The 16210-nt window shown below is 30.5% G+C and overlaps 1 protein-coding gene across 1 annotated transcript; it reads left to right on the top strand.

Annotated features, from left to right (window-relative positions):
* The first annotated feature begins 564 nt into the window (after positions 1-564).
* On the top strand, positions 565-16131 carry LOC149558531 (L-type lectin-domain containing receptor kinase S.4-like). Its single transcript, XM_089830895.1, has 2 exons — positions 565-749; positions 15075-16131. Exons 1-2 carry the CDS (start codon positions 565-567, stop codon positions 16129-16131), a joined length of 1242 nt encoding a protein of 413 aa, XP_089687021.1.
* Positions 16132-16210: the final 79 nt, after the last annotated feature.

The raw sequence follows: 16210 nt of genomic DNA, 5'->3' as shown, positions 1-16210 counted from the left end.
GAATATTTGCGAAATGCGAGTCTGGATAGACACATTTTTTGGAAGGAGAAGGATACTCTGCAGTGGGACCAAAGATACAGTGTCGTCTGTGATATAGCGTCTGCTCTCGTTTATCTACATGAAGAATGGGACCAGCGTGTCGTCCATCGAGACATAAAGGCAAGCAACGTAATGTTCGATTCCGATTTTAATGCCAAGGTGGGAGATTTTGGTTTGGCAAGATTAATTGAGCGTGATCAGGCAGCTTCCCATACGACCGTGGTGGCTGGCACGCGGGGTTATGTAGCTCCAGAGTGCTATATAACGGGGAAGACCAGTCTAGAGGCTGACGTGTACAGCTTTGGGGCGGTTACTCAGGAAATCGCGTGCGGAAGGTGGCAGGTTGATCACAGCCTTGAAGAATAGTACAATTGCAGACTGGTAGAGTGTGTTTGGGATTTAAATGGAAAGGCAAAGGCACTGGATGCAGCAGATGAGAAACTTGGTGGACATTTCAATGCGGGGTAGATGTGGAGTGGCTGATTGTTGTGGGGCTGTTGTGCACCCAAAATGAGAGAGGTGATAATGGTAATTAGAAGTGAAGTTGGACTGCCATACGTTCTTTCAGATTTGCCGCTAGCTGTGTGCAGCCAGTGTACTCCGGTTATAATGAGTTCAGGCTTGTCGAGCTCTGTGGTGCTTCTTTCCGGGGTGTCGTCAAGTTCACCAGTCGTCAGGTCGACGGCTTTTTTTACTCGCGACTACAACTGGTTGTGAAAATCTGTCGTCGAGCCCTCTACATTTCACGACTAGCCTTGTCAATTTAGACTATATCAAATTGAAGTGGGAATCTAGAATGGAAATTTCATGTTATAAATCTGTGTTTGGAAAAAATAAAAAACATAATTAATTTTGTTTTATAATTTATATTGGCTTTCTTTCCTGTCATTTCTTCAGTATATATGCAAAAGTTTTACCTAGTTCAATTATGCAAGAGGCTCCTAAGCAGATTTCGAATATGAGATGCATGTACACCTTTTTTTGACAACACTTGATCTTACAAAATTGTCACACGATCAAATGCTAAAAATTCAGCTATAACAACATATAGTTGTCACAACGATGCTTTCCCAAAAGCTATTGTTGATTTATTAGCATTACAAATAACTAAAAAATTCACATGCTAATATGCTATTATAAAGATTGAAATAAAACTTTTACATTAGAAGATAATCAAGATTAATTTTTTAAAGAGAGGAAAAGAGAGGGAAGTTGAAGAGAGATAGAGAATATTATATGTATATGTCAATGAAAAAGAGGGAGAGCGAAGAAAATAGATAGATAAAAACAAGATAATGAGGCAGAGGGAAAAATAAATTAAGAAGTAATATGTAGAAATAGATAAGTAAAATATATTCATGAAAACTATCAAATATGTAATAAATAGAACTATAATAATATTGTATAGTAAAATAAATAAAAGATAAATTCTAACATTTAAAATTTAAAAAAAAACAAATTACAAAAAAATAATATTTTGATATTAAAATATTCTAGTTATTTGTAATAAGATTTTTTTATTTTAAATAATTATTGATTACTCAATGTATATTTTTGTTATTACTTTATTTTTTTAAATGTGTTACTAAGTTCAATTATAACTAATTTATTTTTTATTAATTAAATTTTACAATTCATAGTAGTTTGTAAAGTATTAAGTTTATTAAATTTTACAAAATTGTGTTACCAATCTCTACAATTCTTGTGACATATTTGTATAATAGAGATTGTGTTTGTGGAGACTTTTGTAGATTATAATCTCATTTTCCTCTAGTGTAAATAATAGAGAAATAGATATGGAAATGGAACAAAAGAAGTTGAGGAATGAAAAATCATGGATCTAATAAGAGTATGCACCATGTGATATCACTTCGTATAATCTGAACTAAATCAAACAATATAATTTTTTATTTCATCTCATTTTTGTTTGGTAAGGAATATATTTCTTAAACTTTTTAAATTTAAAATAATTAGTTTAAAATAATATATTCATATAAATGTAAAGAACAATTATTTATTTTTCTATTAATTTGCTTCATTTAAAAATTTAAAAAAAAAATCTAATACACAATATGCAAAAAAAAAAAAAGTAGTCTCGAGTTAAGAACAACAACTAACAAGTGTCATATAGTGGCTTGTATTTGTCACATTGTTTAATTAACTACAATAGTAAAAGAATTTTTTTTAGAGTAATACAAAAATTTGATTGATACTAACAAAAATAATTGCATTTGATTGGTTGATATAGAAAATATTAATTAAAATCATTTAGGTCCATAGATAGTTTTTTCACTATTTTGGTTATAATATTTTGAAATTTAATTTATAAATTTTAGTTTTAGAATGTGTTGGAAGTATCAAGTAGAAAGTCTAAATTGAGTTATTCTCAAATTTTGAATACGGTAAAATCTTTGTGCAAAAATGAATTCAATTAAAATAATGAGATTTCAAGGTATAGGTTTGAAAACTTCAAACAGAAGTTAATTGTGTAGAGAGAAGTACTCAAGGATTATAGTTTTCTTGATATCTGCTACAATTGTACAAAACTTCTAGTTTTGATATACAAAGGTATAGTAGTTTACTTGGCACAACATGTGCTTTTTTGGTCAAATTGCTATTGTCATTTTAATATTCTTGTTGAAAATAATTAAATATTAAAAGAAAGTAATGAATTTTTAGTTTTCATCCTTACATAGTTTTTTCACTATTTTTATTATAATTTTTTAAATTTTAATTTATAAATTTTAATTGTAGAATGTGTTAGAAGTATCAAGTACAAAGTCTAAATTAAGTTAGTCTGAAATTTTGACTATGCTAAAATCTTTTTGCAAAAATGAATTGGATTAAAATAATGAGATTTCAAGGTATAGGTTTCAAAACTCACATGGAATTAAATTGTGTAGAGAGAAGTTCTCAAGGATTATAGCTTTCTTGATATCTACTATATGTGTACAAAACTTGTACTTTTGATATACAAAGATATAGTAGTTTACTTGCCATAACATGTCCTCTTTTCATCAAATTGTCATTGTCAATTTAATAGTCTTGTTGAAAAAAATTAAATGTTAAAAGAAAGTAACAATTTTTTTTTATAGAATCAACTTTCTTACTTAAAGATTTAACCCACATAAAGATAAATGAACTAAAAATGAAAAGAAGTTATAAATAATATTAATAAAAATAAAATTATTTATCAATTTTTACATTAAAAAATACTTTTAAATATTGAATTGAAACAAACCAATCAAAAAAATTGGAAGATTTGCATTTGTCACTATTACTATCATATGAAAACATAACATTGAAATTTTAACACCTTACAACCTTAAATTCAAAATATCAATTAAAAACCTTGAATTACTAATAATAGTAGCCAACTTGTTATATAGCTCCACTATTCAATCATTATGCTTTAAAAGATTAGAATAAAAGTCTATAGTTGGTAAGTCTTTTATAAACTGTTAAGGTGGATAAACTTAGTAGGTAACCCTCAAAATGAGGAGGAAATAGATTTGAAGTTTCTATTCTTGAAAACTAAGCATGTAGTTATAATAAGTTGAATTCATACAAATTATACATCTCAAGTCCTTTTCAAACCATTAGTTTCTATTACACTTAATTGTATTTTAGTGTATAAATCTTTTAATTAAATTGAGAATTTATTAAACATGTTTTATATGGTTGATATTTTTTCTTTTTCTTTTTTAGACTGCAAGAATCGGTGCAACACGACCCCCCTATAAATTGTAGTGCGCCTAGTAAACTTTTTAACGTGACCAGTAGCGCTGGCGTGACACACCCACCGGTACCACGAGGACAGGGGAGACTAGAACCCGTGACCAACCCCCTACAGTAGGGAAGATTTAGCCAACCAAGCTAGGGCCCCTGCCCTTATATGGTTGATATTTTAATATATATGTGCATCCTAAAATATTTGTGTACGATATGAGTAGTGCTTCCTTCAAATTGGGTCCTATAAGATCCAATATAAATGAACCAAATAAATTAACATAAAATACTTTTAATAATTTTAAAACTTAAAATTTCACATTTAAACATTAGTCAAATGAAAAATGAAAATAAAATAAAAATAATTACATTTGATTTGCTGAAACTAGGACTAACTGATTGAATAGTGTATTGCCTAGATCAAATACAATAATAAAGACCAAACTAAATTAATCTTATTTGTTTATGTTTATATAAATATATATCATGTGATTTAATAATTAATAAACCATGTGAAAATTCATGGGTACGAAATGAAACATTAAAGAACATAAATTTGTGATTGAAGAAACACTTAGCTTACAATTATTAGTTCCTGTCAAAGCTGGGATACTAGTGTTTTTGCTTAATCCAAACTCTTGATACTAGTGTTTTTGCTTAATCCAAACTCTTTTTCAACCGGCCAATGAAATTTAACAATTTTATTGCTTGTTGATAATAAGCTAAAGTTACATTATTAAAATTTATTTAAATAATTCAAATATTAGTATTTATCTGCAGTCCAATTGGAAGCCAAGGGAAAAGGCAATGAGAAAATTGACTGCATTAAATGAAAATTAATACTAAAAGATTTAGCTGGATTTCTCTAGCTCATACATTTAGTGATTATTAAATAAATTTGTTCCAAGTTCATCCTTTATCCATTTTGTATCAGAATTATGAGGCGTTCCAACACCAAATTTTCTGTCATATTCTCCACATTTATGTGTTTCTAGATTGAGGCTGATGCAATCAACGCATCAATATTGTTTCAGATTTTCCCTCTTATTTTGTAGGTTGAAAAATGTTTTCATGGATAGATTTTATTGGTAATTGAGCTAATTTTGTTTCTGGTCTAACTTGAGATTCATTTCTTGCAAGCCATTTTTCCACTAAAGTCGACATTCATCACTGGATGACTTATATCAGTCAAAGTTTTCTCTGCAACAGATCAACAGGAATCAGTTCACTTAATTATTCATCAATATAATTGCTAAATTGAACACAATGTATCTTTTATTCTAGAAATTTCACAAAATTTACTTGTGAATACAAAGTCAAAACTACACTTGAGAGCACTCAGTGAATCTTTTTGAATTGAGTTCTCAAAGGTTTGTTTTATATTTCATGAGAGCATTGCCCAAAGAAAAAAATTGTAGAGCTTTTTGTTCCTAAAGTGAAAAATAACATATATAGTACTCAGCTCTCATAAAAATAATTTCTTTGACCTCACATGGCCATATAGTTTATTCTTGTGTATAAATTTATGCTCTATCATGAATAATATACCTGGTTTATTTTTGGTTCTTTGGATTTCCAAATGATTTTTTTCTAGGGAATATTTCCTTCTTTCTTTGTTTTTTATTCTTTGATGATAACCGCTTTGAAACGAATAAGAGATCAATAATTAGGCACAATCATTGCATATGGTTTGAACAATCAGTTGCTAAAAATCACAATGTTGATGATATCTGAAAATAAAATCAACATTTTCAATCTCTAATACAGAATGAAAGCGATCAATGTAGGTGACTCGAAGGTCCTATTTGGCCACATGAAGAGGGGCTTCGATGCGCTTGTAATGTGTTCATATCAAGTTAGAAACTATAAAAGGTATTAGGTTAATGATGGGTTTAATGTAAAGATTTATGACTTATCATAAAAAGAAAAAACTAATAATATGTTTCAAATGTTTTTACTTTTATTTTTGTTAGGGCTTGAAAACCTAGTACTGTATAAATTGCTCCCTCATAGCTCTATATAAAAAGATAATTTCTTAGATTCATAGAGATAGAAGCAATAAAAAATTTAGAAAATTGTAGGAAAGCACATGAAAAGTTACCTTACATGCCTAATTTTGACACAAAAATTGTTCCAATTTTTTTTCCTGTATTGCTTGGAATATTTCTACTCCTCAGATGAAAAATAACAAGATGTTCCATTCACCACTCAAATGGTACAAAAGACCATTGGCATGAATCCATTTTAGCAATGTAATATTTAAAGATAATGGTTGTAGATCGCCTTTTACAATGGTATATCCAGTGAAATTAAAATAGATATTTCAATAATCTCACATATTCCATTGTAATAGCATTTTTTGAACCCAACAAAGAGATGATGTGGAGACCATCCAGATTCTCAGTGCAAATTTCACAATTCCTTGATGAGTTGAAGACGTTGGTAGCAAAGACAAAACTCTATTGGATTTCTTTGCAACACTTGATAAGTTTCATTTGATTTCCAAATCCTGGTGCACTTGCCTGGATTTCGAGATTCATCCCCTAGAATTGCTTGCCCAATATCTGAATTTGGATGATCATGATCCATTCAGATAATACCCTTAGGTTTGTAATGTATTTTGAGTAGTGACGTTGGATAGGTTAATATGAGAATTGAGATTTAAATCTTCCTCGAAGCTAATCCCAGTCTCTTTATCAAGGAAGAATTCTCTTTCCTTCAAGATCATTAAAAAAGAAAGAAGTAAATGCCTGAAAAGAATAAAATAACAAGCCTAAAATATGTATGTGCACCCATAACCTGTGCATGTGAATCCATGAATACTAATAGAATACTATGCTTAATTATCATCTTTTCAGACTATCATTTTGTGAATTGTCAGAACAACGGTTGATTTTATTTCATTCAACTTGAGAAATTCTGAACATGTTACCTCCATGAACCATGTCTATATAGCAACATCTTACTTTGACTTGATTTCTGTTGAGGGACTCTGTTCACTTACTAAATCCATTTGCTCCAGCTGCAATATCAAATTGCCAAGTGGCTTCCTGCCTTTGCCTAAATGACACTTAGCCATCTTTGCAAAAAAGCACGTAGTTGCATTGAAGATCTCCACATGTTAGTGTGGACTCCACGTAGGGGCTATGTGGCTTCTTGTTGAGTCTAAAAAAATTAGCAACTCATTTAAGGTATAGAATTAAAAAATATAATTAATCTTGTTTATCATATTAGGGGATTGCTTTTGGATGGTTTGGTTTCTTGTGTTTTCTTGAAGGCTTGGCTAGAAATAAATTATGAATTCAAATAATTTTATTGAATGTCATCAATACAAATTTTGTCTAAAGAACTTCACATTGACTGAAAACTAAGCTTTGGTAAACTAGGCATTATCAATTTCAATTGTCGAAAAAATAAAATATAATATCACTATTTTCAACTAAAATCTTAGCATTTATTTAGCTTTAATCATAAATAAATTAATATACATCCTCAAATTAATGTAAAGTTGTTTAATTTTATAATTTAATTTGATTAATTGATTTTATTTCAATGTTATGTATTCATATGGCATACTTTGGTTATGTCATATTACTTTTTATAAAATTGATTACTAACATATATATATATATATATATATATATATATATATATATATATATATATATATATATATATATATATATATATATATATATATATATATATATATATATAACATCAACAACAACATTTTAAAATAATTGAATATCAAATTTTACTTTAAATTGATTTTAATATATGTTAATATTAGCTATGTTTTAAACTTTTCTATACATATCAATTTTAATAACATCAACAACTATTTTTATTTTCATTTAATTATTTATTAATTTAATAAGCTTACATTTTTATTACAAAATTTATAAATTAATATTTAAATATTTAATTAACTTTTTGATATTAATATTTGAACTTTTAATTTTTCATGTAATTTAATTTTAATTTGAAATATTTTTGATTGAAGAAAAAGATAATTTATAATCATTTTTAATTTATTTTTTAATATATTTCAATTATTGATAATCTAGAATAGTTAACTTGGTCTTCACAAATTGAAAACCCTCTCACATTTGACATTTTGTTTCAAGTTCACAATGAAATGTACAACTTGACATTACCCAAACCCCACCACACTAACTTGCTTCCCTCGGTTTATAGGGAATAACGGATCATAATATTACTAGCTTATATATATATATATATATATATATATATATATATATATATATATATATATATATATATATATATATATATATATATATATAAGCTGAGAGTTATCCTTCTCGAGGCGCCTATTGCACTTAGTTAGATTATGAAAATAGGTGGCTTGAGAAGGATAACTCTCAGCTTTTTTATATATATAAAAATATATATAAGCTAGTAGTAGACGCGGCGCACAATTAATAATGTTATTTGTTTAAATATATTATATTTATTTTTCTATTATTATTTTTATTTTTAAAAATATTATTTAAATATATTAAAGTTATTTAATTATTAGAATTAATAACTTTAATTATTAATAAATACTAAAATAAAATTTGGCATAATGCATTTGAATAATTAATTTTGAACGACTTGATAAAATGTTAATTTTAGAGGGTTAGTATCAATTTTATATTTTTATACAGTTTATTATTAGTTTTAATGATTGTGCATAGATAATATGGCATCTAACATATGAATAAGAGCATAAATTTTATACATAATATACATATCAATGTCAGCAATTCCATAAATATTATTATTAGTGTTGATGATTATGCATAGAAAATGTAACATCAAATATCGTAAGTGTACCTTTAAACATCATTTGAAGAGTGGAATTTATTTATTTATTTTGTTGTTCACAAAATTCACATAGATGAAATAGTGAAAGTAGCTTATTCATGTTGTTGTTCATAAAAATTACATAGATGAAATAGGAAATATAAGCCCAAGTAGAAGTATTTAGATGAAGTATAGGAAATATGAGAAGAAACTAAAAAAAGAACATTTCTCCATAATGATGTAGCTGCATCACATATTGCTTAGTGATAAGGATGGTGTTGCTACCTTTATTAGAGCAATGATCATGGTAGACTTCTTTCATCATTTTTGGAAATGCATTTTTTTTTGCAGATGTGTCACGCATAACTTTGGCAACATCTACCATTTCCATTATGTAAGTAGCAGGACTCGTAACAATGATATTTGACTCTCCAATAGAAGAATCCATAGCTCAAATGATATGCTGCAAAATTTTAAACAAATATCAATAAAAAAAAAATATAAAACCATTATAAGATATAATCAAATACAGAACACACAAATTAAATGTAGCAGTTATACTTAAATAAAGACCAAATGAAGTCAATACAAATAAAGTTTAGTTCACTAATTTTAAAATTATGAAACAAAACCAAATTAATATTGAATGATAATTAGAATAAGTAAATTATATTCATTAATTTTTTTCCTTCAAATTATATAATGAATCTTTTATTTAATAGTTTAAATAAAGAAAAGTTATCCATAATATTGTCATTAACTATTAAGAGACATTGAAGCAAAAGTAAATATAATTTGTAAACATAAAGTGATATCAATGAATGAATCAGTACAATAATTACTTAAAACATAAGTAGAATTAGTTAAGATATAATTATTACTTAATACATCATTACAATTAATTAAGATCTATAAAAATAAAATATCATGAAGAAAAGATAGGATTTCTCAAAATAGAATAAATTAAAATGAAGAAAGTTATTTTTATCATTTATCATTGTATAATAGAGACATTTTTAAAACATGGAATATAGTAGGAAGTGTTACAAACAAAATACTAATGTGTTCAAAAAGATTTTTATAGACACAACATTTAAGAATAACATATCACATCAACTATCTTCAAGGCACTTAAAGTCTATTTTCTTCATCCTTGCGCTTGGAAATTTGTCTACCCTTTTTCATTTTCTCATAACGATCATATGTGAAAGGAGACATTATTCTCAAACACTGGAGAGATTTTACACGTGAAACTGCCACAAATGTCAATCCTGCTCTTTCTCTTGGTCATATATCAATTGTTGTTTTAGGAAGAGTCAATCCCTGAGATTTGTGAATAGTCAATGCCCATGCCAACCTCAATGGGAGTTGAAGTGTTCTACCCTTCTGTATTGGTGGTATTGGATTTATCATTGGATTATGATCTTTGAATGGTAACCCTGAATAACCATCAAACTCAACCATCACATATGTTGGAGGCTCAGGTGGAGCACTACCTTGCTTGTAGACAATTTTCCGAATGTATCCAAGAGCCCCATTTACAAGACTAGCCTCTATACATACATTTTAAGTTAGCATGACCCTTGAATCCTTACATATTAACAACTCTAGATCAAGCTCATCATTTGAACAGTCATCTATTGTATTAATAGTACCTGCTTTTGGTGCAACACAACGTGCAACGAGATGCTTCAATGAATGTAGCATTTTTTTATTATGAGCATGAACATTTTCATTTGTTGAGAACAAATGAACATCATTATCAAATTCAAAATTTGTTGCAACATGTATGTTGATAGGGGTCCTTGACATTAGCAACCTCCAATCATCAATTTGTGGGTTTGCATCTCTTAGATTCATCAAAAGTTGTCGAAATCTTTGTTGGTCAATATCTTCCCCATCTTGTCTAAATATCTTATCTAATGTGACAACAATCTTGAATTCTTGCCATAGCAACTTTGTGCCCCCATTTTTGTCATATGTTGCTCTATCATTGACAGGAGGCAACTAGCCTAAATCTCCCACCAATATTATAGATACACCTAAAATACAATTGACGAAAATAATTATTTTAAAAACTATGTATTAATTCATAAATTTGATTCAAATATAGTATATTTCACACATGAGTTAGCTATTCATGATGCAAAAATGGAATCTTTACCTCCAAAGCTTATATGTGCAAATTGTGGAAATTCTTGGTGCAATCGTGAATATATATTTTCCAACATGTTTTGACCAATGAAGCTCATTTCATCAATCAAAATATATTTTATATGTGACATTTCTTCTTGAAAACTTGTGAGTCTTGCTCCTTCCAGTTGAGAAAAATCTCTTATTGGTATCTTCAATTTTGAATGAATTGTAGAAGCTCCTACATTGAATGCTGCAACTCCTATTGGTGCAAGTAATAGAAGTGTAGAATGGGATGGCATTGCCGCATTTTGAAGAGATTGACTAATGGTGCCAATTAGATATGATTTTCCTATTCATGTTATTCCTTGAATTATCAAAAATAATGGTTCTGCATTTTGATTTCTTTGGTAGTGCGTCATGATTATGTTGACTACCTTTTTTTGTTTCTCACCAAGGGTCATGTAGTTTATGCATTGAGGAATTTCATCATAGATAAGGCACCCATGATTCTTCATGTTACTTATGAAATTGATTGCTCTGGAAGTGTACTCTTCTCCTTGATAATCAATAGACCAATTTGTTTGTCTATCAACATCTCTTCTCCCCAACATGTCTATTTCTAAGCAATGTATATTTTAACCCTGGTGCAACCTAGATATAATCTCTCATTCATGTTTTGTAGTATTTCTATGGACATCTTCATTGTCTTCAATTTCATAATCATTTGGGTTTTCAACATTTTCGGTAGACATTATACGTTGAACATGCCAAGGGTTGTAAGTGAATGTCTCCCAACTTTGTATGATAGAGGCATCATCATGACCAATATCCCGTTCAATATCACAGAATGGCTTGTAGAGAAGTAACTCTGATAAAAAAAACTCAATCCATTTATCTGATTCACTTGAAGGGATAGATACAAACCTAGGAAATACTCTAACAATTGCAACTTTTCCCATAGGCTCCCATTTGTTGTCTCTTTTTCTCTTAGGATTATATATCCATGATCTAGCTACATTAATTAATGTAACACCTTCCACACATAATGGCCTTTTTTTATAACCATCAATGAAAGATTTTGTTTGTTCTTTATTATTCTCTTCATCATTTTCATTTTCATTATTTAGAGTTGCAGGTTTGAACATCTCAAGTGAGACATTTAGATTGAAAAATCTTCTACTACACTCCACTAATGGAAGCTCTAGTAACATATGGCAAGTTTTTTGAGTACCAATGTCTCTTTCTACAATTGTCTTTGTTAGAAGCCTCCTATATGCCCATGCTACTAAATCATATAGATTTTTCATATTGGATAGACGCATCAACATTTGCTGGTATGTTTCTGAGCTTTTCTCTACTTTTGTTGCATACTTGGCGATATATTTTATGACAACATGTTTGGAAAGAACAGGTTGCCAATCTATACTTGCTCTCCATAATTGTAGTATGTGGCGATTATGTGAATTGACTCTATCATAATTTCTCATTGGTTCAAATTTCTTTTCCCCTGTTTCCATGTCTTCATATAATTTTGATCCCTCCAGGTTTAATGGCCAAGGAGCATTATACCTACACTCCATGTAAGAAATATTATATTAAACTCTGTCATTTTGTAGTAATTATTTATATATATTTAGTAAGTATTCATTGGGATGAAATAATTACCTGCAAACCATCTTTCCCTTTTTTTCGTAGGCATGCACCCTCCTTACAAATCGTGTGTCGCTCCACACAATTTAATATTTCCTCATAGTCATGGTCCAAATCCACCTCTGCAAGCTGTCTTGTGTTTTTGAGACATGGATGTTGTTGAAAATTGACCAATGCCTATAATTGAAGGTAAGAAAAGATAAGTACACTAATTAATATCACATTACATGAATATATATAAATTGATTAACGTGCCTGTATATTTCATTGATGAGGATCATTTCTAGGGTTCCATGCATGAACAATGGAGTGAAAATATCTTTCAGCACTTCTTCTTTCCTCCTCATTTGAACAGTAAATTTTATCCACATCAGGTGCTCCTTCAATCCATATGAATCCATGTATGTGCGGGGACCCCGTATGTTGCCATTCATATCTACACCAAAAGTCCTTGACATTCATTCCCTTTTCTAGAATCTCTTTTCTAAAAATTGAGTTTATTAATTGCATATAGTGTGCAACTATGTGAGGATAGTCAATAATATTTTGTCTTCTCCAATTCTAAGGTTCTTGTGGATCAATTGGCATTGTTCCTAGCATAAGTGAATGCAAATCAGGCCAATACATATCTGTTGCACTTAATGTGAAAAATATTATAGGAGTACCAATTTGATGAAGCAAATTTGTCAATTCTGCACAAGATTTAGTCCAATATGACCGTGTTCCCCTTAATGATGTGCCAAACCACATCAATTTATTTTCTAGATTGGAGTGGGGTGTGTTTTCCATATGTTTTCGCAACTCATGGATGGTAATGGGCATGTCTTTAAAGTTTCTTTTCACAAACACTGACGATGAGTTTTGTGCACGATGTCTCATTATCATGTTGAATACAAACTATCTAAATCTGGGATGTTTGCCAAAATGATGATCCCTATAACGCATCAGATGTTTCACAAATTTGTGAAGATAAACCTACCACAACCATGTCTCTAACCAATCACAACTTCCATCAGGAAACAATGTTGGAAATGCCATATCAAGTAATCCTAATGTCACATATTCATTAATGGGAGATACACCTATACTTGGCCAATATATCAATGATGTTGGATTCACATCAGGGTTACTGACCCATGCACGAATAAGTTCCATTTCTTTTTGGGCATTAGGTGGTCTCGAAGCCATTGATGTTGTATGATCTATTATATTTCCTTCATCTGACTCCATGACTGGACCAACAAAAATAATCTCATTTACATTTGAATCAAATTCCATATAGACTGTCTTTAATTTGGCAAAGATATTTTCATCTGCATTTCTAGGTAGATCATTGAGAGCATTTTCATTAATTTGGATATCTGAATAAAATTTATCATGCTCTACTTTGTATTTGAGTGCTTTGTAGACACAATCCCTATTCACAGTAAAGTTATAGTTTGTTCCACATTGATCTCTTCGTCTAACAATAATAATTGGAAAATTATCTATTGTATGTGGCAATATATTGGAAACATGTTCTATATTTTGTGGGAAACTTATTTTATGCCCTTTATATTTATATTGACCGCCTGTTGCATGTGCAACTTGAAGTATGGGGCTGACACATGCAATTAGCATTTCCTCAACTTGGGTCAAGTTCGCAAGCTCCTCAGGTTGTGGCCCTAGATCTATATTATTTAAAGCTGAAAATCTATTGTTTCCCTTTTCTTGTCAACATCTATTGCATACTGGACCTTCTAATGTATGGACCACTTTCATTCGTAGATAGCATTCCTGACAAATATAACATATCTGTGGCATTTTCAAGCTATAGAGTTGTTGTCAAAACTGCATTTGGGATCTATAGAAATTATCCTTAAGAAATACAGTTGGGTTTTGTATATTTTCTCTGTTTCCTTGTCTACCTAAATTTATCCTATTTTGGCTTGTGGGATGAGGTGCTTCAGGAACACGCTCTGTTGTTCTTGAATTTTCATTCTGGTGACTCATTTCCACAAATACAGGTAATGCTTGATTGTACCTCTCACTTGATTCAAAATCAACTTCATGTCTCCCTTGTGTTTCAAAATGAGATACTTCATCGAATGTTCGTTGATGAGTAATTCTATCCCTATTTTGTAATTCCAATTCTTGTATTAGCAATCCTGCGCTTCTTCTAGCATAATTTAATCGTCAGACTTTATTTTTCCTTCTTCTTTCTTCTTCTCTTTCAGCTTGTGCCATTTGTTCTTGTCATCGTCTACGATACTCTCTCTGGTATTCTCTCTGGTATGCTCTTTCTTGATCCATTTGGTATTGTCTTCTTTCTTAATCCGATTGGAAATTCATACTTGATTTATTCACTTCTATGAAATAAATTTGTAACCAAACACTAAAAAAATAGTAGATTTAGTAAATTATTTTTTATAAAATTGGTTTAAAATATCACATTAATTTAGTGGCATTGCACTTTAGATAAGATAGATATTTATTCATTTCTAATTAATAGTTTAACAATTCACAAATACATATAGGAGGAACTTTTATATAGTTTTGTATGTATAATACTAAATTTATTTAAGACAAAGGAAAAATAACATACATTCATCAAAATTGATAAGTCGAATAGACAAATTTTAAAAAAAAATTGATAATGTCAAATAATATGACTCCTAGATTTTATTATAGTGATGCAAAAGCATGTGGAATTCATTTTCTTGAAGTTCATTTCCTGATGACAATCATGTTGGAATTGACGTCAATAGCATTTTCTCGAAGTTCATTTTTCCGCTCAAAATATCCAGTCTATTTAATTGCTCTACACACCAAAATCTCACAAACGCGACATGGGATGCCTGGGTGGATTATGACGGTGTAGAAAAGGTTCTTCACTTCTTTCTCTGGTATAATTCTTCTAAACCCAAAATCCCTCTATTTAACCACACAATAGATCTGAGCAACTATCTACCAGAGTACATCAAGATTGGCTTCTCGGTTGCCACTGGAGAGTACACAGAGACGCACACCGTAAAAGTTTGGAATTTTACTTCTAAATATTCGTGGGAAGTCGGACCTCTTGGTGAATTACTTAGAAATGGCAATGCAAACAGATTTTCTATTAAAGTTTATTTGATATGCGTGTTCTTCGTTGTTGTGGTCCTATGTGGCTTCATAGTTGTTCGCTGGTGGCAGTATTTCAGAAAAAGGGGAAGAGAAGGTAAGGCTAGGGAAAAGAGCGATCCAGAGCTTGACGAATGCTATTCTCATGGCCCCCGAAGCTTTTCCTATGCCGAGCTCAGTGCCGCAACAAGAAATTTCTGCGAGAAAGAAAAGCTTGGACAAGGCAGCTTCGACATCGTTTACAAAGGAATCCTACCCGGCACCGGGGAGGTGCTGGCTGTGAAAAGAATAGCTCAAGGATCGAGACAAGGAAGAAAGGAGTATGTCTTTGAAGTTCAAAGAATTAGCAGGTTGAGACACCGTAATCTTTTGCAGCTTTTAGGATGGTGCCACGAAAAGGAAGAGTTACTTCTGGTCTACGAGTACTTGCCAAATCAGAGTCTGGATAAACACATTTTTGGGGAAGAGGAGGATAAGATGGATTGGAGCCGAAGATATAGTATCGCCTATGACATTGCCTCTGCTCTTGTTTATCTCCACGAAGAGTCGGACCAGCGTGTCGTTCATCGAGACATGAAGGCAAGCAACGTAATGTTGGATTCTGATTTCAATGCCAAGTTGGGTGATTTTGGTTTGGTGAGACTGATGGAACGTGACTAGGATTCTTCCCATACGACCATGGTGGAGGGAATGCGGGGGTATGTTGCTCCAGAGTGCTACATAACAGGGAAAACCAGTC

Source organism: Cupressus sempervirens, chromosome 5 (genome assembly GCF_028749045.1).
Source record: "Cupressus sempervirens isolate cs-2001-9-10 chromosome 5, ASM2874904v1, whole genome shotgun sequence".
Taxonomy (NCBI): domain Eukaryota; kingdom Viridiplantae; phylum Streptophyta; class Pinopsida; order Cupressales; family Cupressaceae; genus Cupressus; species Cupressus sempervirens.
Note: the sequence above shows the minus strand (reverse complement) of the source record. Positions and strands in the feature narration are given on the sequence as shown.

Coding starts and splice junctions, on each gene's coding strand:
- LOC149558531 (XM_089830895.1), top strand. CDS start 565: ATGGTAATTAGAAGTGAAGTTGGACTGCCATACGTTCTTTCAGATTTG. Junction 750..15,074: donor TTTACTCGCGACTACAACTG/GTTGTGAAAATC, acceptor ATTTTCTTGAAG/TTCATTTCCTGATGACAATC.